Consider the following 22,575-nt stretch of genomic DNA (forward strand, 5'->3'; position numbering starts at 1 on the left):
CTCAGAAAGCCCCCGCGGCTCCGCCCACCCCTTAGGGGCTTTCTTCAGCCTCCAGCGACTGGAGTCCTGGAGCGCAGCCGCCCGGCGCGCGTTTCCGCCGAGCTAGGGCGCGCAGAGCATTGCTTTTCTGGGGCCGCCAGAGACAAGAGGCGGTGACCTCGGTGCGCGGCCCGCGTCCCCGGCTCCTGGCCAGCTCCCCGGCCCCCGGCCCGCGCCCCGGCCGCCAGCATGGTGCTGCTGGCCGGGCCCGGGCCGGAGGGCGGCGGGGCGCGCCGCGTGTCCCCGCAGTCGCCGTCCCCACCCCGGGACGCGCAGGCCGGGGAGGACCCAGCTGACTTCGAGGAGTACGAGGACTTCTCGAGTCTGCCCGACACCCGCAGCATCGCCTCGGACGACTCCTTCTACCCTTTTGGAGGCGAGGAGGAGTACAGCTCCGTGAGCGCGGAGAGCGTCCCGGAGGCCGTCCCGGAGGCGGCGACCCTCCTGCGCGCCGCCTGCGCCAACGATGTGGGGCTGCTGAGAGCGCTGGTGCGGCGGGGGCCCAGCGCCGAGGAGGTGCAGGAGACCGACCGCAACGGCCGGGTAAGCGAGCGTCCCCGCAGGTTTCGGGTGCCCTCCGCGTACCTCCTATTGCCCGCGCCACCCGGATCCTGACTCTGTCCAGCACCCGCGGTGAACCCTTTTCCTCGCTCTCTGGGCGTGGGGCACGTGTGGAGCCCTGGGTGGCCTGCCCATCCCGGGCTGGGGTGGGGCGGCACGATTGATCTGCCTGAGGTCACAGCGCCGCGGGGGCCAACGCTAGTCCCGGCGTGCTCACCTCAGCCCCCTCTCGTTTCCCGCCCCCGGAGTCCTCTTACTCCTGCCTGGGGCCCGCGCCGGGATCCGGGTTGGAAGCCTCTCGCCGGTTCCCTTCACCCTCGGTCCCCTCTGACCGTCATCCTTGCTCGCCTGCCGGGGAGAGCCCTTCTGCCCAGAGCCCCACTTGTCCCCAGTCCTCGGCCCTCGCGCTGCCCCTGCACTTTCCCTTCCACGCCCGAGCGCGGATCGGCTTGTTCCTGCCCCCCGGGTTCGGAGTTTCCTCTGGGACCCCCTGCTTACCCGTACCCCTCCCCCCTCCCACGCCCGGCCGCTCCTGGTGACCCACGCGGTGACCTGCCAGCGTGATGTCCGACTTGGCTGTCTGCACGGTCACCGCGGAGAGCCAGGCCCCGGGGAGGGCCGCGGAGGGGCGCGCGCCCAGCAGGTAAGGCAGGCGGGCGTGGAGGCGGGGAGAGGCACGGGGTACGCATCAGTCAGGGCGAGACTCAGAGACGATGAGAAACACTTAGAAAAAGTTGGCTTGAGAGGAACTGGCTCTCACAACACAACCCACCAAAGCAGCTGGAGGGAAAAACCAAAGGGTGCCCACGGTGGCCAAGTGCCCGTGGTCTGTGCTGTGTGCCTAGTGGCAGAGATCTCACCTGATTGTCACATTCCCCGGTCCCCGGGGGATCCGCAGCCTCAGCCTGGCACAGATCGGGAGGGAAAGTGCTTTTGCTCGGGAGCCCACGCCTGATAAGAAAGATGTGCGTTTCCTTGGGAACTGGTGGGACCCTGTGCCTTTGGTTTATCTCAGGGGGCCGGCTGGTTCGCCCCCGACTGTGGTCTGGGCCCGGTTTAGGCAGACAGGAGCCCTTAGGCAGACAGGAGCCCCGGGGAGGGTCATTTGCTGCTGTTACACGTATGGTCTAACTTGACACAGCATTTGAACTTGGGGAAGGTTCTACACTTGGTGTGATGTGTCAGATGGTGCCGGCCCTGAGGCCCCTAGGGCTGGGGGAGCTAACCTGGGGTCTCCGTGGGCAGATCACCCTGGTGGCGCTGGGACACCCGGCAATGACTGCACCTCAGCCCTCCCTCTGGTGGCCAGGCAGTGGGTGCTGTTTCTGCAGGCTCTGCTTTCACTTTAACTAAGGTGGCTTTTCACAAACAGATGCTTATGTGAGACCTCACTTTGCTGAAGCAGGTACCCAGGGCTGCTTTAAAGGAGGCCCGATAAGCATCAGGAAGAACACGGGTGGGGTAGGTCTCTCCCGGGTTTCGGGCAGCCTGGGGTCTCCAGTGGGCAGCGGTGGGTCTGGCTCACCCAGCCCCCACTCTGAGGCTCCACTGGGCTGGGCTTTGTTTTTTCCTTTGGGGCCAAAAAATAAAAGTTGGAAAACAGCTGCATTGGAGACCACTGAGAACAGCGTAAACCATCCCCAAGGGGCTTGGGTCTGACAGACTGAGTTTCTGGGCCACTTTGAAAGCCCCTCCCTCAGTGCAGAGTCAGAGGAGGCTGGCTCCATCTTCCGAGCGCCCCTCTGCCTCAGTTTACCCGTTGTGATGTAGGGCTGACAGCAGCTCCAACCTCCCGGGGTTGTGAGCATGAGATGCCCTAACACACAGCGCTCTGACATGGCCGTGTTTACCGTCTTGTCCTGTTTTTCACTCACCTACCTTCTCCTTGCTCGGAAGAGCCATCCTCCAGCTTTTTACCTTTTTTCCTTCGGCCAGGCAAAGCTCTTTTTCTCTCTGCTTTTGCCCTTGATGAAAGAGCCTCCCTTTGTTTTTCTGCTTTGAGTCTCCTTTCTGCTCCCCACCAAATCTGGATGGAGAAATGGCACTCGGCCCACCAACAGCAAGACCCCCGGTTCTTTTATCTTCTGATCAGAAGGAGAGCGTCCTGGGTTCTTGGCTTTGAAGGCGTGAGGCGAGAGCTTCTGTTCTTCCCAGTGGCTTCTTGATGCTATTATCAAACAGCCTCTGTCTATTCTGAAACACTTTGAAAGAATAAAGTGTCTCAAGGTCCAAAACATGACCCTGTAGTGAATGGGAAAATGAGTGGTTATTGCAGACCTACTGTGTACAAAGCACCGTTTGGCGCTGCAGGAGACTCCAAGGTGAATCAAACAGTCTCTGCCTTTTAGTTGAGGAAGAACTCAGAGTACTAGTACCCAGTGCTTAGATAGTAATAGTACTCAGTGCTTATTGCCAAAGGCGGGATGTGAGAGGGGCCCTATAATAATGCAGAGCAAATGTCTTGGAAGCAGGGAGCTGAGGACAATTCTGGAAGCCCAGCAAGGGGAGCCTTTTGGAGATGGTGGTGGGAAGACATTCTAGCCAGACAGATGGAACGAAGGGGGTGGTGGCAAGTGCCGTGTGGTTGGTTTCAGTGCGGGATGATGTGGGTGCTAAAGCCCGAGAGGCTTCCCGGGGCTAGCTGATGAGAGGCTGGCCTGGAACAGCCGGCTAAGAAACAGGAAATCGGGACACAATGTGGTTTCATCGTGCCAGGGTCCGACCTTGGGGCTGTGGTGTGCCTCCCCAGATGGCCATTCACTCACTGCCTTCAGGTTCTGGTCTGAAGGGCATCTCCTCAGGGAGACCTTTCCTCCCATGCCTAGCCAAGCCAGTGGCACTGGGAGCTGGGGAGGACAATCCAGGTGTTCAGAAACTAAGGGCTGAAATTGTATATAGGTAGGGTGGTCATCTGAGAGGACATGTGACATTCAAGTAAAGATGTAGAGAAGATGACTCGGGAAGAGCACTCCAGACAGAGGGCACAGCATGTGCAAAGGCCCTGAGGCAGGAGCCCTTTGGGACTGGTCTATGATTAGTAGCAGTAAAAAAGCTGACAGAGAGCCCAAGAGCTTTTGCTGGAGGAGAGAGGTAATTGCATTAACTATAGAATTACAGGTGCTGCCGGCAGCAGCTTCACAGAAGAAAAATGTCTCTAAATGTTTTTTTTTGGGGGGGGGGTGTTTTTGTTGAGCTGTTGATCTCTGGTCAGTTAAGAAGAGAGTTTTCCTGAGCTGACAGAGGTTTCATTTGGTTGGAGTAACTAAGGATCATGTTTGTTTTAAGGTGTGTTCTTTCCTGGCTCCTGAGGTTTGTAGAATTTCGGGTGTGGCTCAACACAGTCTTCTAAAATATTTATTGCTCTAAAAGGATGGCGTAATTGAATATGCAACCTGTAAATACCTGTCAAACAATTCTTCAGCAATATTCAAAGTGTGCTCTGCTGTCTCGTACATTTATGCGTGTTTTGTTCCCACTGACACTGGGGCAATGGAAGCTACCACACTTCTTAATTCTTCACTTCTCTCTCAAGGTTCAGCCTTACAGCCCTGACAGCTCTGCAGACAGTACTGAAACCAAAGGAAGTGTCTGTGCTGTGTTCACTGTTACAGAATGGCAGTTTGAATGTCAGACAGCTGCTCTTGTACCAAATTAGGCCCAATTATCTAAATTTAAAATATTGTACTCCTTTCTTTTCTTTTTAATTTTTTATTCATTTTTATTTATTGATTTTTGGCCATGCCCCGCGGCTTGCAGGATTTTAGTTTCCCGACCAGGGATTGAACCCTGGCCCCCGGCAGTGGAAGCGTGGAGTCCTAACCACTGGACCGCCAGGGAATTCCCACTCCGTTCTTGATATAATTCTTCTCATGCATGTTTAAATTCCAGGGCCTCTTGCTGAAGTTTTTCGAAGGCCTTTCCAGCCATTTGCTCTATGGCTCAGGAAGGCCCACACTGCAGACCCAGTATGGGGGTGTCTCCCTTTGCTCCTGGGGGGCTTAAATGTTTCATAGATTTGTAGCAGTGACTGGGACCTTTAACTTGACATATATGTGAGAAATGTTTTGTTTCTGTTTTTGTTGGTTTTTTGAATGCCATAGTAAGATTTATAAACGTTGGAATCACCTTTCCCTAAAATGAGAATCAAGTTTGAACTCACACCCCCTTCTGCATTTACCAGGCCTCAGTATTCATGGGCTTGCATGTGCTTAGAACTGGCTAGTTGGTACTGAAAGTGAATTCTGGCCTCAGGCCTCCATACGTCTGTCGAGGGTCATCCAGCAGAGAAGGAGCCTGGCTTTGCTGTTTAGGGATGTATCAGTATGTTAGTGTGTTAGCTGCACATTCTGAAGTGTGGGAAGGGGGGTGAGAAGGGAGAATAAGCAGATTAGACTGGGAGCCCAGGGGGCCAGACCAGGGAAGCTGGAGTGAGCCTGGGAAAGCCTGGGCTTGGGACGGGCAGGCTGACAGGGCTCTTCCTTTCTCCACTGACCAAGATGGCCGCTCTGGGCCCAGAAGCAGTTGAGAGGCTCATTTGTTTTGTTTTTTTCATTTTTTTTTTTAAAAAAGGACACAGTTTTTTAAAGAGCAGTTTTAAGTTCACAGCAAAATTGAGGGGAGGGCACAGAGATTTCCCATATACCCCCTACCCAGCCCCCCAGGCACATTCTGCCCCATTGTCAACATCCCCCATCAGAGTGGTACATTTGTTATAACTGATGAACCTCCACTGACACATCCTAATCAACCAAAGTCCACAGTTTACATTAGGGTTCACCTTTAGTGTTGGACATTCTGGGGGTTTGGACAAATGCGTGATGATGCTTATCCATCACTGTAGTATCGTATATTGTCCCACGTGTTCTTCGTGTAAGTGTATCAGTTATCTATGGCCACAGCAATGCTGCGTAACAAAGAACTGTGAAACCTCATGGGTGTATACACCAGTCACATTTTGCTAAGGGTGGCCCAGCTCAGCCAGTCTCAGCTGGATTTGCTTTTAGCTGGGGTTGGCTGCAGATGGCAGGACTGGGAAGGTCTTGGCTGGGGTGGCTGGTCTCTGCTCTATGTGATTTCTTGTCCTCCAGCAGGCTGGCCCAGGTTTGTTCTCCATGGCAGGGCTCCCAGGAAGCAAGCAGAGCAAATAAGGTTCAGCGTCAATTCTGCTGAAGGAAGTTACAAAGCCAAGCCCAGACTTACCCTCTAAGTGTGAATTTGCTTTTGTTTGTAATGAATGCTGTTCACTAACCCTAAGCATTTCTGTTTACCTAAAATTTATTTTTATTGAAAAACATTTCAGATAGGTGCCCAAGAAGAGGATATCAAGACCCTCCCATGTCCTAATCATTCAGCATCAACAAACGTCAGCCCCTGAAGGCCGGTTTTAATTTTGATGGAAAGGATTATAGGATTTAATGCCGCTTTTGGGGTGTGTGTGTGTATGAAGGTTTCAGAAACCTAGGAGGACAATTGTCAGGGGGTTTTGAAGCTGGAATGGATTTTAGAGGCTAGTGGTCCCCATCATTTTGTAGTAGAAGAAAGTGGGGCTCAGAGAAGAGGATAGCTAGATGTATCAGGGGAGCTGGGTTCTAGAATGACCCGGAAGCTATTCATGATCCTTCTTTTGACCCCCCATGGGCCTCTCCAAGGGGCTTCTGAGCTTCCCCCCTTTGCCTCCTGGCTGCCCATGAAGAATGGGCTACCTAGAAATTCTGTGAGGTGGTTTGGGTGATTTTGAACATTTGATTTCTTTTCCACCCTATGCTTGTAAAGGAGACTAAGGCAGGTGTTATAAAAATCTAAAACAATAAGAGAGCTTAGGGACCCTTTTGAAACCTCATTTATTCATCTAACATTCATATCAATATAATATGTGAGCTATTATTCAAAGCTATTTTGAATGACAACTTCTAGTAGATATGGCTACAGTTTAGGAAAAGCTTTAAATGTTATTTAGCTAATTGTAAGTTCAATTCCTCCAATCAGACCTTTAGGTCAGTAACTAATGGTTATAGGATTGTTCAAATTTTCTCTTTCTTCCTGAATCCACTATGGTAACCTCTATTTTTCTAGGAAACTGTTCCATTTTTTTTTCCCCTGAGTTTTAAAGGTTAATAGTATGAAGTTTTTACAGAGTTCTCTTTTTAATCTCTGCTATAACATTATTATATCCTGTTTTTCTACATTTTTGAATTTATGCTGTTTATCTTTTGTGACATATTGTCAAAAATATTTTATTAGTCTTTTCAGGGCATCAACTTTTGTTCTGGATCTGTTTCCTTCCTCACTATTTCATCAATTTCTGCTTTTCTTTTTATTCCTTCCTTCAGGTTTGTTCTACATGTAACTTTCAAAGTATCACTTTCATTTTTTTTCCCCACAAGTTTTGATATGTAATATTTTATTATTGTTGTGTTCTCATTTACGTTATGATTTCCTCTTTTTCTGACCTAGAAGTTATTTAGAATGGTGTTTAAATTTTTAAAATACATATTGTTAAGCTTTATTAAAATATTTATTTATTTATTTTGGCTGCGTTGGGTCTTCGTTGCTGCACGCGGGCTTTCTCTAGTTGCGGCGAGCGGGGGCCACTCTTTGTTGTGGTGCACAGGCTTCTCATCGTGGTGGCATCTCTTGTTGCGGAGCACGGGCTCTAGGCGCGCCGGCTTCAGTAGTTGTCATGCGTGGGCTCAGTAGTTTTGGCTCGTGGGCCCTAGAGCGCAGGCTCAGTAGCTGTGGCGCACGAGCTTAGTTGCTCCGTGGCATGTGGGATCTTCCTGGACCAGGGATCGAACCCGTGTCGCCTGCAATGGCCCGCAGATTCTTAACCACTGTGCCACCAGGGAAGTCCCTAAAATAATTTTTAAAACCTGATTCAGAGACTATGGTCTGCATGATATTTTGAAATTTCTTGAGACTGCCTTTACAGCCTATTGGGCCAGTAATTCTAAATCATAACTAGGTGACATTTTATGATTTCTCCAGATTAACTCAAAACAGTTCCATATGTAAAACAATATGTAATTCCCTTTAATTAAAGGAAATAAGAAGGATGTAGAGAAGTTGTTAAAATATGTGAACAAAGGAAATAGGCTTCACTCCAGATGGTTGGGAAGTAATTCTTTTAGACAGCTGGTCGAATGAAGGTGTATATATGGCTCTGTGTGTGTGTGTGTGTGTGTGTGTGTGTGTGTGTGTGTGTTCTTATGAGGTCGGATTTTATGATGAAGTAGGTTGTTAAGAATCCTGGATGTCACTCAGTGTGTGTGTACAAAAAGAATAGAGACTGTTTTTAATGGTGTTCCTGAATTTGAAAGACAGTTGAAGGTGGCATTTACTTATTTATTTCTTCTAAGTCAGAGACACAGAAATTCGGGTAGACGTGAAATCCCGAGCGACAGTTGGCTTGGTGGCAAAATTGGATTAGAGTGGTGGGATTTGAGAGCAATTTCAAAGTAATGGAAAAGCAATGTATGCTTACAAAGGTACATCTACGTCAGCTCCGAGGAAGTTCACGTCCAAGGTAGGCATGTGATACGGCGGAGAACCAAGCATTTCCCTCTGGCTTCTGTTTCTGAAACTTAACTGACTGTTGGGTTCGAGGCCACCCCTGGTGAGGGGCATCCAGTGGAGGGGGGTGTGGAGATGAGGCTGCCGAAGAGGCACGAGCCCTGCTCAGGGGCAGTGCCTGCCCAGTAAAGGGTGTTAAATTCACAGTAGCACATTTTCCGGAATAAAGGAAGACACGTGAAGTCAGTTTAAAAATAAAGGAAGATGGAGAAATTAGGCTGAGTGAAAAAGAGTCCATCTCTAAGGATTATATGCTGTACGGTTCCGTTTATGTAACCTTCGCAAAGTAATGCAGTTGGAGGGATGGAGAACAGATTAGAGGTTGCTGAGGTTAGAGCTTTGGGGAGAGGAGTGGGTGGTACTCTAACTGGGACAGGCCTGCTTCTAGATTGTGTTCTTGTACTGTAGTTATGCAAGATGTTGGTATTGGGGAAGAACGCCCAAGGGGGCAACTTCCTGCCAGTCTATCACTATTTCAAAATCAAAAGTTTAGTAAAAATGAAGGAAGGCATGCATTACCTTTAATCTGCAGCCCTATCGCATGAATAGACTGGATTTTGGGAACTGAAGCAGGATCAGAGCTGGTTAGTACGGGGGAAGTGGAACCGACTGGGAGTATTGGGTGTTTGAACTACTGCTACTCGAGTGTGGTAAAACGAGTTAGCAGCATGGCTTCCTCTGGGCGTTTTTCCCAAATGCAGGATCCCAGGCCCTCCCTAGACATACAGAACCAGAACCGACACTCACTTTAAGCTGGTCTTGGTGATTGGTATGTGCGCTTGTTGGAAGAGCTTTAGGACTTTATTCTGAGAGTAGAAAACAAGTGTGGTGGCCAAAGATAGCAGGCTTAGGTTGGTCACATGACCCTGGACAAGTCACATGATCTTTCCATCCTCAGTTTCCCCTAGATCCCCGTCTAGAAAACGGGGATGCTTTTTATGAGACTAACAACACCTCACAGAGGTTCTAGGGCCTGAAAAAGTGACTTACACGTACAGTGGGTACCACGTCATAGACGCCTAGTGAGTGCGGCTGTTGTTTCTATGGGTGAGTTAACCTCAAGATGGGTGTCCAGTCCTGCTGTTTCAATTTCAGCCAAGGGAAGAGATGGGAGCACATGAAACCTCTAACCAAAGAGGAGTGGTTGAGAAAATGGTGTGTCCACTTGGTAAGGACCCTTTTGTAAATTTAAACATTAGTTAAGAGGGTCAATCTCCTGTTACGTGTTCATACCGCAAGGAAAGTGGCAACTGGAGCCATGGGCGCAGGTGAAGCAGGGCGGGAGCGGGCGGAGGGGCAGGGCAGGGGCTGGGGCCACATCTGGGCACATCTGGGGAGCACCTGTGGTTGCGGGTGGGGGGAGGCAGAGGCTTGGAGGCGAATGAGCGGGCTCCAGACTGATGACCAACGAGGAAGCAGAGCGCCCCAAGCAGGGCAGAGATAACCATTGTGCCAGGGACCGTCACGAGCCCTTGTCCTTTCTTCAGCATTTCCCGTGAGTTCAAGTTAGGGCAGAGCTCCGGATGGGAGCCCTCGTGCATCCCGGGACTTTCAGGGCCTGATTCCGTCGTGATGTCCTGCAGTGAACAAGCAGCTGCTATGGGTCCCCAAAGTTTCCTTCCATTTCTGCTTCTCCTCCACTTTGTCAAGACAGCCATCCCCAAGGGGCTGGCCCTGCCCACTCCGATCAGGAGGGCCAGGCTGCATCGCTGCCTTCTAGACCTTCCAGCTCTTGTATTTGGAAAACACAGTAGTCGTGCGCTAAAAATAGCAGTGGTGACACAGCTGCCAGGAAGGTTTTGTGGAGCTGTGAGTCAGGCCTTCTTTCCTTGGTCATAGGAAATGGGTGGGTTTCTAGGAAATGAATTCCATGTACAGCGGCGCCGGGATGGCCTGATGGCCAGCTGGGGGTGCGCAGTCCTCGTGTCACCTGACGACGCTTCTCCCTGCTGACCGTCGTGCTTCAGATGACCCAGTGCTTTGGGAGCCAGTTCATCCGCAGTGAAAAGGGACACAGGAGACACTGCGGAGCAGGGGAAGAGTGACTCAGGTGTGTCTCGTCACCTACACGTTCCTCCTCTTTTGAGGTCCCCAGGCTCAACCTCCATGTGCTGTGATGTCCTGCCGTGAACAAGCAGCTGCTATGGGTCCCCATATGGTGGGAGGCATCCACTGGCCCTGCAGAGGGATCAACTTGCTCTGGTCTGCCCAGGATTTTCTCATGTTGGCACAGAAAGTCCCACATCCTGGGAAACCCCTGTGCCCCTGGCCAGCTGGGGTGGTTGGTCACCCTACCTAGGAAAGCCACTCCCGTGTTGGGGCCACACACAGTGTCACCTCAGAGAAGCTGAAAGGCCCACTGAATGCAGAATTCCTCCTTTAGCGGAATCTGGAAACCCTACTTTGGAGGAAAGGTGCTGCATTAAGTTATGGTATCTGGGGCACACCCACTGGGAGGGAAGCTTTTGCCTAAATGCAGTCGCTTAGACTGGGTTCTTTGATCACAGCACAGAGCTGTCTCCCAAGGGAGACATTATCTTGGGAGGCTTTTGGGAGACAGCAGAGCCCTTGATCGGGAGGGCCCATGGTGGGAGGGCCTGGAGCGGGGTTAAGTCTCCACTGCCGTACATGAAAAGTAGAATAAATACATTTTTCTAAGAAATTCAGCTACTTAAAATGCACCAGGGAATCTCTGGTGAATTTGTTTTTAATAGAAATAATTATTTTAAAATGTTGTTCGGTGTAAAGAAATCTAAATCCTTTGGGTTTGTTTAGAGTGAGGTACAAGTGTATGGAGTTAACTCATGTCGTTTGTGAAAGGCAGTCAGTTACAGTGATTCTGCTAATAATACTATTGGGTCCAAGAATACTTAAGATACTGTTACCTTGTTTTTTAAATAACCTAAGGTTAATTTGGTTGAGGGGCCTTTGAAAATAACTGAAAACTCCTCAACATTCTGTTTGCACCTGGCAAGTTCCATCTGTCAACCTGCATATGGCCTGATTTCAGCATAAGTGTTTTAGCAAATGCGTGGAGTCTGTCTTTCCTTATCAATAGCATGCATACTTTAGAAAAAAGTCAAAGTAAGAAGAAAAAAGACTTGCTTTTCAAAGACGTGGATATTCCTGAATGTTGAGTATTAAAACAGGTTTTAGTCCATTTGGGCTGCTGTGACAGAATACCGCAGACCAGGGGGCTTATGGAAATCAGACATTTATTTCTCACAGTTCTGGAGGCCGAAGTCAAAGGTCAGGGCCCTGTGGATTTGGTGTCTGGTGAGGGCCCGATTCCTGGTTCGTAGACGGCCGTCTTCTCTCTGTGTCCTCACCGGACAGAGCAGGGGAAGGAGGTCTGTGGGGTCTCTGTAGGGACAGTCATCCACCCTCATGACCTAATCACCTCCCAAAGGCCCCATCTCCTAGGACCATCACACCTGGGGGTTAGGATTTCAGCATATGAATTTTGGGGGGACACAAATATTCAGTCGAGAGCAAAACACATCAACTACTGAAGGAATCAGTAAAAAAAAAAAAAAAGCATTTAAAGTGTCTTTCTACTTGCAGAAGAGGTACATAATTTTTCAAAATTTGCTATGTGTATGACTTCCATTCAGAAAATTCCAGAGTCCCTATGTGGAAAATTGGATGGGTTTACATGAAGAGAATATCCATATCTAAAAATAGGGAATCCTGCTATTCTGTGATTTAAAACAAAAGTTCAGATGAATAAAATGAAATCATTGAAAATTAAGTAGTCACAAGATGCTTAGAAATAGAAAAAAAAAAAGATTCTCAAAGAAAACAGAGCCTTTGAAGTTCTAAGTGATGGGAAATCCCCAAAATGCCAAATAAAAGGAAATAATCTAAAAAGGAAAGTGAAGAAAATGGATTGTCTTTTAAAAAGCAGTATTGATATATAATTCACATACTATACAATTCACCCATTTAAAACCGTACAATTAAGTGATTTTTTTAGTATATTCACAGATACGGGCAGGCATCACTGCAGTCCATTTTAGGACATTTTCATCACCTCAGAAAGAAAACGTGTACCCTTCGGCTGTCACTCCTCTATTCCCCATTCCCTCCAGCCCTAAGCAACCGCTAGCTCCTTTCTTTGTTTACATTACTTATAAAAGGGTTTTTATGAAAGATGAACTATATGCCAACATATCTTGACAGTTTTCTCAGCAAAGGAATACAACGCACTTCACCACAAGAGGTGCCTGCCAGACAGGGTGACGTGTGTGGGTTCTGCCTTCAGGGTCTTAACTGTGAGTTTCCTATAAATTATGGTGTATGATAAAAAATTACGTTTTTTACAAAGTATGCAAAGCCCCAAACTTGAACCGTTTCACAGTGAGCCTTGGGCCTAGCTGTCCTTTTGTTCACCTCTACTTGGGCTTGCTGACCTGTCGCTGAGGTCCTCAAAGTGTGGGCTCCGTTCAGCGGTGTCAGTGGCACCTGGGGCCTCGTGACTCAGGAACTCTGTTGAACAGATCAGCACTCTGTTCAACAACCTCCCAGGGGATTCTGATGCGCACTTTGGGTACCACTGCTCGACTGCATTTCCATCTTCTGTTTAATGTTTCTGCCAGCTCTGCCTAGGAGGCTCTCTCTCCACCTGGGCACGGCCTGGCTGTCTAAATATTTTGAAGAGAGGATGGAGGGCCAGCCTGGCTTTGCCCTTGTCCGGGTTTTCGGGGCAGGGGACGTGGGAAGTGCCCAGTGAAGGCCGCGGATGGACTGTCACCGCCGTCCCTGCCCCTCTGAGTGCAAACCCCTCCCTCAGTGGGCTTGGTCCCCACTTGCCCCTGACCCGGCCACTGTCCACCGCCGCCTCTCACGGCCTCTTCCATCTCTTTCCCGTCTTACATCTTTGGATCTCTTCTGTCATAAAAAAGAACACACACGCACAAACTCCAAACAAGCCCAAGACTCACTTGCCTGCAGGCTCCTGAAGTTCTCTGCTTCCCAAGGCCAAAGATGTGCGGGGCTGGCGGGTGCCTGCCCGGTGCCCAGCCTTGACCCGGGGGCTGGGGGGCTCTCCTGCCCCAGCTCGCTCTGTTCCGGCACCTTCTCTGGCTGCCCCTGCAGCTCAGTCTTCCGCTTCATTGTTGGGGGTTGTGAAAGCGTCCCTTCCTGGGTCCCGGCCTCACCCTCTGGAGCTCTGATTTCTTCCCTCCCAACCCACCCCTTGGACCTGCTCATGGCCGTGGCAGGGCTGCCTGCGTCCCCTCCCCCCAACATTTTGGGCACTGTTGTCTGCACGATCTTGACCGTGGCCTGACTGGGGGTGAAAGCATCCATTCCCTGCAACTGGGATCACGCCTCCAGAAGCCACTTCCTGGGACTCCATAGGTCTCGCACACATTGCCCACTTCCGGTTTCCCCTGGGCCTTCTGGTGGCCACTTCTTTGCCCTGAGGCTCTCTTAACCCGCTTCTCCCTTTACTCCCCGTGGTGGCTATTGTTAAGTGTCAGCTTGGTTAAGCTATAACACCTGGTTATTCAACCAGACTAGTGCCATGAAAGTATTCTGTGCATGTGGTTAACAGCCACAATCAGTTGACTTGAACTCATGATGACCACGGACAGTCTGGGTGGGCCTCATCCAATCAGTTGAAGGCCTTAAGAGCAAAAGCAGGTTTCTTGGGAAGAAGGAATTCTGCCTCCAGACAGCGGCATCAGCTCCTGCCTGAGTTTCCAGCCTGCCAACCCCACCATCGTGTGAGCCAGTTCCTTGAGTGTCTGTATCCCCTGTTGGTTCTGTCTCTGCAGAACGCTGACTCGCGTATTTCTTGGGAATCTCACTTGCTTGTCAGAGCCCCCCGGGCTTGTACAGCTGATGCCAGCTCTCAGCCCTCGACTGCTCTCCTAAGAGTCACACTTGCATTCAAGGTCAACTGCAGGGTTTCTCCCGCCAACCTCCCAGCATCTTGTACTTTTCTGTGAAGTCATCCCAACGCCCCAGCCCCAACTTTTGGGCACCATTTCTGTTGCCAAGACTCTGTGGGGATGTAACCTGTGCAGCTCCAGCGCTCTGAGTGTGAGAGGGCCTGTGTTCGGTGTGCTGCTCTGCTGTTGCTGTCTTGACATTCTTAATGACTTTGAACCTGGGGTCCCTTGTTTTCACTTGGCACTGAGGCTACAAATTATATAGCTGACTCTGATTGCCCCATGCTGCTGGCTGCTCATATTTGCAACCCTGGAGGTGACCCAGCCTCGCTCAGCTCCCGTTTCCAGTCATGTTCTAAGCACTGCACAGTCTCCAGTGATGGTCCCCACTTTTCACTGGAGTCTCACCACCTCTCTAGCTTGAGGCTTTGAGACATCTCACTTTAACAAATGTGGTACCTCCTCTCCGGTCTCCCCACTGCATCTCACCACTTTCCAGTCTGTTGTGTGACTACTGGATTTATTTTCATTTGTGTGGCTCGTGTTACAACAGCATCATCTTCAGAAGCCTTTCCTTGAAGGCCCCTGACAATAGTGTTTCAAATGCCTGCCTGATTTTCCACGGTTTCCTTTTGTGTCACAGAAGTGGGTGACTTTCTGTGCCCACAGCCATGGTAGATCCTTATTCTCCCTGGGACACACATCGTTCCCTTCTCTCTACTGCAAGGCAGTGTCACCTTCCCCGTGAACTCCCGTGCCCCTTGCTGGGTGGTTTCTTTCTGACTTTGGAATCTCATCACAATTTGCAATTTGTTTATGAAACTCCTTTCTTTCTGCTTTGTTTTATAACTATTTGTTGATAATTGCTGTCTCTGAGCTTGATGAGCTCCATGAGGGAAAGTCCTCAGCATCATTCATTCAGCTTGTGTTCTCTGCAGTCAAACAGAGTTTGCTGCACATAGTAGGTGATTTGTATCTGCTTATAAAATTGGGCTAAAATTTTAGCCCAATTGGATAAAATTGGGCTACTGTGTCTTGCTGCCAGTTATATAACCTTGATTTGAAAATACTTAAACAGATAGTTTTGGGTCTTACATTTAAGCCATTAATCATTTTGAGTTGATTTTTGTGGTTGGTGTAAGATAAGGGTCCAATTTCATTCTTTTGCAAATGGATACATTTTTCCAATACCATTTACTGAAGAGATTATCCTTTTCCATTGTGTATTCTTGGCGTCTTTGCCTAAAATTAGTTGACCATACATGGTTGGGTTTATTTCTGGGCTCTCTCTTCTGTTCTATTGATCCATGTGTCTGTTTTTGTGCCAATACTATACTGTTTTGATTACTATAGCTTTGTGATATAATTTGAAATCAGGAAGTGTGATGCTTTCAACTTTGTTCTTCTTTCTCAAGATTGCTTTGGCTAGTTGGGGTCTTTTGTGGTTCCATATGGATTTTAGGATTCTTTTCCCTATTTCTGTGAAAAATGCCATTAGAATTTTGACAGGGATTGTGTTGAATCTGTATACCTCTTTGGATAGCATGGACATTTTAACAGTATTAATTCTTCTATATCTTTCCATTTATTTGTGTCTTCTTCAGTTTCTTTCACCAATGTTTTATAGTTTTCAGTGTAAAGATCTTCACCCCCTTGGTTAAATTTATTCCTAGGCATTTTATTCTTTTTGATGCCATCGTAAATGGGATTGTTTTCTTGATGTCCTTTTTGGATAGATCTTGGTTGGTGTAAAGAAATGCAATTGATTTTTGCGTGTAGATTTTGTATCCTGCAACTTTACTGGACTTGTTTATTCTAACAGTTTTTTTTTTGGTGGAGTCTTTAGGGTTTTCTCTATATAGGATCATACCATTTGCAAACAGATAATTTTATTTCTTCCTTTCTTATTTGGATGCCTTTTATTTCTTTTTCTTGTCTGATAGCCCTGGCTAGTACTTCCAGTACTGTGTTGAATAGATATGGTGAGAGTGGTCATCCTTGCCTTGTATCAGAAGTTAGAGGAAAGACTTTCAGTTTTACCCCATTGATTACGATGTTAGCGGTGGGCTTGCTATAATTGGCCTTTATTGTGTTGAGACTTCTCAACCTTGGCACTGCTGACATTTGGGGCTGAATAATTCTTTGTTGTGGGAGTTGTCCCATGCATTGTAGGATGTTGAGCAGCTGCCCTGGCCTCCACCCACTGCATGCCAGTAGCGCACCCACCCTGCCCCAGTGTGACAACCAAAAATGTCCCCAGACATTGCCAAATGTCTGGGGGTGGGGGGAGCAAAACCACTCCCTGCTTGAAAATTACTGAAATAGAGAATAAAGGCAACAAAATTGTTTGAGTTGCGGACAAGAGTGCCTTTTACATGGAGAAATTCCCGAGGTTGTAGAAGGATCTAGAGTATTTTTCAAGCCTGGTTGCTCTCTCCTCCCTCTTCTCAGTGAAAGTTTGGTCAGGTGTTGTTTAAAGTGAAAGAATTTACATGGCTTAGCGGAAAAATTATATCCACCAGCTCCTCCGAGTCCACAAAATGAGAGAAACCTATGATTAGAATTGCCAGCACTTGTAAACACTCCTCAGTTTCTTATTTGGAGTATTTCTGGTTAGAATCTTAACATTTGACCATATTTTCCTTTTGAAAAATACTCGTAATTGGACAAGTTGTGCTTTTAAAAATGTAATACGAGGAGATTAGCCCCAGGAGGCATGACACATCCACTCCAAATTTCAGAGTTTGCCTTTCACGGTGATCACTCCATCTTCATCCAGACCCAGGAGGACCTTGGAGACGGCCACCACATGCTCAGTGGACATTTAATTGATAATGAAGCTTACGAGGAGCCAGAGATGACTATTTCATGCCTAGCAAGATGGTGTGCGGTGCATTCTACCAGGAAAACTATCAAACGCTGTGCAGCAGTTCCTCCTTTAAAAAGAAATATCACAAAAAAGTGTGTACCCTGCACCAGGCACTGTTCTAGGGAACAGAGCGCTGAGCAAAGGGGGGAATGCCCATTCAAATGGGGCTCACATGCTTTTGGGGAGGAGGAGAGGTAGACCAGGCAGGGCACGGGTTATGCAGTGTTGGGTGGATGCTGAAATTCTCCCTGAGGAGAGAACCTTCGAGTAAAGACACTGTGGAGGGGAGAGTCTCCCTGCATGGTTGTAGAGGAAGATTGGTCCAGGCAGATGGAGCAGCAAGGACAAAGGTTGTGAGGTGGAGGACCTGGAATGTTCTGGAACAACCAGGAGGCCAGAGGGGCTAGTGCAGAATGAAGTGGGGGAGCCGGCAGGAGCAGTGGTCTCGTGATACTACTCAAGAGACAGACTTGGGCAACCAGTTAGAGCAGCAGAAAAAAGACCCACTTCCACTCAGATGTGAAAGTTTTAGTAATGTCTCACTGAGATTTGGTGCTCTTTCAGGAGGACAGAGTGTTCCAGGCCAGAGGTTTTTAGGACTGGTGTGGTGAACTTGCCTCTTGCATCATACCTAACTGGACTGATGCCTTTTCAATATTCATGTAATTAGATCATCGACTATTTCACGGATGCACATGGCATTTGAAGCTGAGCTCCCCAAACACTGTCCTTAGATTGACAGATCTGTATTTGGGCTTGTCATCCGGTGTCCTTAAGCTTTGCTTTTTATTATTTGTTTGTTTGTTTGTTTATTTATATTTTTTGACCGCGCCGCACAGCATGCAGGATCTTAGTTCCCGGACCAGGGATTGAACCTGCACTCCTTACAATGGAAGTGCAGTGTCTTAACCACTGGACCGCCAGCCAAGTCCCAAGCTTTGGCTTTTTAGATCTGACTTCAAGTCTGGGGGATCATTTCTTGAACGGGAAATTTAAGAATGTGATTATGTGAGTCTGTGGAGCACGAGGCTTCCCTCTTATGAAAGGAAACCCTGAGAAAACCCCCTAAAACTAAAAACCACTTCCTGGGGGCTTGTGGCTTCCCCTGGTGGCTCGTGGGCTGGCTGCCCAGAGGCCTGTCTGTCTGAGAGGTGTGCTGGGTGCCCGGTCGGAAGAGGAGGTGCTGGGCCGTGGGGTTTGACGGGTTTCCACCCGGGTTTGAGAACACCACATGGGGCATGCATCAAACAGAGAGATGCGAGGTTCTGGGGTCAGAGATTCAGGACGGCACCTCTGAGCCCTGCTGGGCCCCTCCCACCTCCTTCCTCACCTGCATGCAGGCACCCATCCATCCTCCACCCTTTCCAGATCTTCCCTGATGCCTTCTCAGTGCCCAGGGATGATGCCTTCTGCATGCCAGGCCCTGGGCAGGAGCCTGGAGGCCCAGAGAGCTACAAGGCCTGGGGCCCCGTCCTCAAGGAACCGACAAACGGCAACATGGTCTTGAGAGTTTCTCCATGAGCTCAGTGCCACACTGAGTAGTACAGTTGACCGTTGAACAATGAGGGGTTAGCGGCTCCACCCTCCTGTGCAGTGGAAAACCCACACAACTGCCATCTCTGTCTGAAAAACAAAGGAATTGATAAGTGACTCACCCAAGGGCAGGAAGCAGAAACAGTTTGGACAGTCTGGACTCAAACCCTAGTTGTTTTGCATTCATATGTTGTGATCTCTAATCAGACAGAAACTTTCCCTCACACTTAGTTGATTTCAAGATCTGTAAAATGAAAATACATACTATATTTATTGAAAAAAGTACATGTGTAAGTGGACCTGTACAGTTCAGACCCATCGTGTTAGAGGGTCGGCTGTATTTCTCTTTTCCATTATGTGATAGTAGGAAATCATGCAACTCTACAGGAAGGAGAAAGAGCCAGGGGGTCTTTACCTGGTTGGAAGTCATTGTTTGAATCTGATACACTGTGAACACACCATGTGTATGCGTTCCTATAACTCACTGTGTGTGTGTGTTTACATATGTGTATAATGTTTTCTTATCTCTATTTTCCATCTAGTTCATTACAACATTAGACCAACAGAATGGTTCTTGTCTGGTCTTTTCATGCTTAATTTTTTGGTGTGCTCTCTTTTGTGTGTGTGTGTATCTGTGCTCTCTTAATGTTTAATTGAGGAAATTACTGTTGGTCTCCTGTAGTCAGAGCTGATTCAAACGGGAAAAGATTTTTCCAGTGCAAATGTGAGTCTTTTCCACTACATTTACATTTCTCTGGTCATTATCATGTGTTTTCTGGCTCTCAACAGCAGTATGTGCTTGGCTAAGGGGTTGGGAGACCCTTTTGCTTGCTGAATTTCAAGGGGCAATGAAGTTGGGGTACATGAAGGTTTCATTGGGCAGACGTTTCTGACGTTAGTGATTTGTGAAACTCCTTCTGGATAGAGCTTGATTTTTTGCTGTGAATGAATGATCACACCACCCTCTGATCCTTGCTCCTTTACTCTGACATTTAACAGTAACATTTATTAGATATTTCTTTCTGCTTCCAATAGAAATATTTAGGTGTGGAAAATGGAAAAAAAAAAGTACAAAGGAGAAAATAAAAACAAGTGACCAGTACCTGGAGATAAAGAAGTTAACGTTTGATATGACCTGTTCATCTGTTTATCTATCTCTAAAGTTTATCTTATAAATACAGTTTTGGATCCTGCTTTTTTCACTTCTAAGCATACTCTGAGCTCATTTCTATATTAAAAGTGCTTTAGAATCTTGATTTTTTTTCAAAACCCATTTCTGTACACATCCTAGTTTAGTTAAGCATTTTTGGGCATTTTGGTTGTTTCTGAGATTTTGCTCTGAATAACGCTCTGATGAATGGATGTCTTAGTATATCTTTTATTGGCACTTGGAGCATTCCTTTTCAGATCAATTCTTAGAACGTATATTAGCTTTACGAGTATGAGCCTTTTAAAGGCCATTTTACTTTCTAGGAGGATTGTACTAATTTCTCCTTCCACCAGCAGGCAATAAAACTGCCTGTTTTGCTGTATCCTCATCATGCAGCACGTTAATTATTAAAAATGTTGAAATGGCTTATTGGTCTTTGCAACATTAAAAATCATACATGCTTATTGTAAATATTCAGATAACATAGATAGGTAAAATGCCAAATATGAAAATCGCTGATCTAGAGATAATTACATTTTTTCGATATAAGTTGAGTCATTTCTTGTGCTACATGTAATCTACTTTTTTCCTTAGCAACTTATTGAGGCAATGTTTCCATTTCTGCACATACACATCATTATTTTTAATTACTGCAATATATTCTGTATTTTGGATATTTTCATTTTTTAAACTTTTGACTTCCTGATGGACGTTGAGGTTATTTCGAGTTTGTCATTTATGAGCACTACAGCAATTTGCATATATCTTTGCACACTGATCTGATTACTTTTAAGGAATTGTTGGGTCTTGAGTGTGGATCCACGTGGTGGGTCCTGTTATTTTCACAAAGGCTTCTGCCTCTCCTTGGAGCAGTAGACGTCTCTCTCTGTAGCGTCATGTTTGGCTGGGCCTCTTGCTCTGGCAGATTCAGTGTGAGAAGTGACTTGAGTAGCTTTGCTCATGATTTTTAAGACCCAGCGTATGCTCTGCCACACCCTCTTTTCCCTCAGTGATGAAACTCGTGACATTCCAGGTAGAGAGAAAACAACATGGGAAAGAGCTGCAGCCCACTTACAGTGGACATGTCATGTGGGAAAGTAGACTTTTGTCATAGCCATTGAAATTTGGGGGCTGCTTGTTACTGCCACATGCCCTGCTTCTCCTGACTGGCTATAATACATGGTAACAAATTGCCCTTTAGGAAGAGTGAACCTGCTTGTGTTCACCAGCACGATAAGAGAGCGCCTTTCCTTCCACTTTGCCAAAGCCAGTTATTTTAACTCTTTTTAATCTTTTCTAACTCATGGTCAAAAAATGATAACTCACTTTAACATGTGTGTCTTTGATGACTAGTGAGGTTAAAACATGTTTCCTATAACATGTTTCCTAGCCGTTTAGCTTTCTTCTTTCTTTGATTTACTTCTTCATATCCCTTGCTCTCTCTTTTTTTTGGGGGGGGGGTTAATCTGTCTTTTCTTCCTGAGTTCTAAGAACTTAAAAAATATGCTTAAGGTATTATTCTTTGTCTAGCACATGTTCCACATTGTTTTTCAAGTTGGCATGTATTTATTTTTATTTATTTATTTTTTTTTGGCGGTATGTGGGCCTCTCACTGCGGTGGCCTCTCCCGTTGCGGAGCACAGGCTCTGGACGCGCAGGCTCAGCGGCCATGGCTTACGGGCCCAGCCACTCCGCGGCATGTGGGATCTTCCTGGACCGGGGCATGAACCCGCGTCCCCTGCATCGGCAGGCAGACTTTCAACCACTGCGCCGCCAGGGAAGCCCCGGCATGTATTTTTTAAATCTTATTTGGGGTTTGTAGAACTTCTTGAATTTTTGGCTTGATATCTTTTGTCAGTTTGGGAAGATTCTTTGCTACAATCTTGTCAAATATTGTTTTGTCTCATTCTTTCCCGCCCCCCCCCCCATTCTATGACACCACATTCCCATATATTAGACCTTTCTACCATGCTCCATGTATCTCTTACGGGTTTTTTTTCCCCCTATCTTTTCCATCCTTTTTTTCCCTGTCTGGGCATTTTTGGTCAACTCATCTTCCAGTTTACTAATTCTCTTTTTAGCTTAATCTGCTTCTTAATTCCTTTTAAAATTCTTAGTTTTAGTTATTATATACTTTATTTCTAAAACTTTTGATTCTTCTTCAGATTTCAGTTCTCTGCTAAAATTCTCCTTTTGTCATTACATGTGAATTATGGTCTCATACCTTCAGTATCTGTGTCTCTTGGAGATGTTTTCTATTGTCTGTCTGTTTTCCTCTTGGTCCTTTCTCCTGATATCTCTGGTAATTTGTTGTTTTTAATGATAGACACTGTATATGAAAAATTGAAGTAGTTCTAGATAGTGTTGTCTTTCACCAGAGAAGATTTAATTTGCTTCTGGCAGCCAGAGTGGGGCAGATGATAGTAGGCTGCATAGGTCTTTGTAAGGTCTGTCCTGTCTCTGGCTTGCCTGACTTGTGGGCCTAGCCCTTTGGGCTTCCCACAGAAAACGTGGGGTGTTCAACAGGCCTGTCACCCTGGGCAAGGCATGAACTCGCATGCTGTCTCCTTAACCCTCGAGACTGTGATCGACTCTGCCTGAGGCCTCTGATCATTGCTGCTGCTCTCTGCTTGGTTTCTCAGTCTCTTAGCCTTTATGAATCAGCAAATACCATGATGGGAAAAGGGATGAGAGTGGAAGCTTATCTCAGGGCGTTCACCTTCTTTCTTGGACATTGGGCCCTCAAGTCCTGGTTGTCTGGAAAGTCTGACGCCTCCAAATAGATTTAAAAACAAATGGCTCAGTCTTACTGTTCTCAGTGGGAGAATGGATCAATCAAACCTGGTTTTTCATGGCTGAACGGGGAAGTTCCTACCATTTGCCATTTTACTTTCTTTATACTGTTTTGCTGAGAAGGAATAGATTTTTGTTTAGTCAGATTTATCTGTCCTTTTCTG

At 47.3% G+C, this 22,575-nt stretch overlaps 1 protein-coding gene across 2 annotated transcripts in view; it reads left to right on the forward strand.

Moving 5' to 3' along the window:
- Positions 1-50: 50 nt before the first annotated feature.
- Positions 51-22,575, forward strand: part of ANKRD33B (ankyrin repeat domain 33B) — a 93,821-nt gene continuing 71,296 nt past the window's right edge. For both annotated transcript variants that reach the window (XM_060146872.1, XM_060146871.1), the window contains exon 1: positions 51-582. In XM_060146872.1, coding sequence (XP_060002855.1) covers positions 229-582 — 354 coding nt within the window. In that variant the 5' untranslated portion in view covers positions 51-228. The remainder of the gene's footprint in view (positions 583-22,575) is intronic.

The sequence above is a fragment of the Lagenorhynchus albirostris genome, chromosome 3 (genome assembly GCF_949774975.1).
Source record: "Lagenorhynchus albirostris chromosome 3, mLagAlb1.1, whole genome shotgun sequence".
Classification (NCBI taxonomy): domain Eukaryota; kingdom Metazoa; phylum Chordata; class Mammalia; order Artiodactyla; family Delphinidae; genus Lagenorhynchus; species Lagenorhynchus albirostris.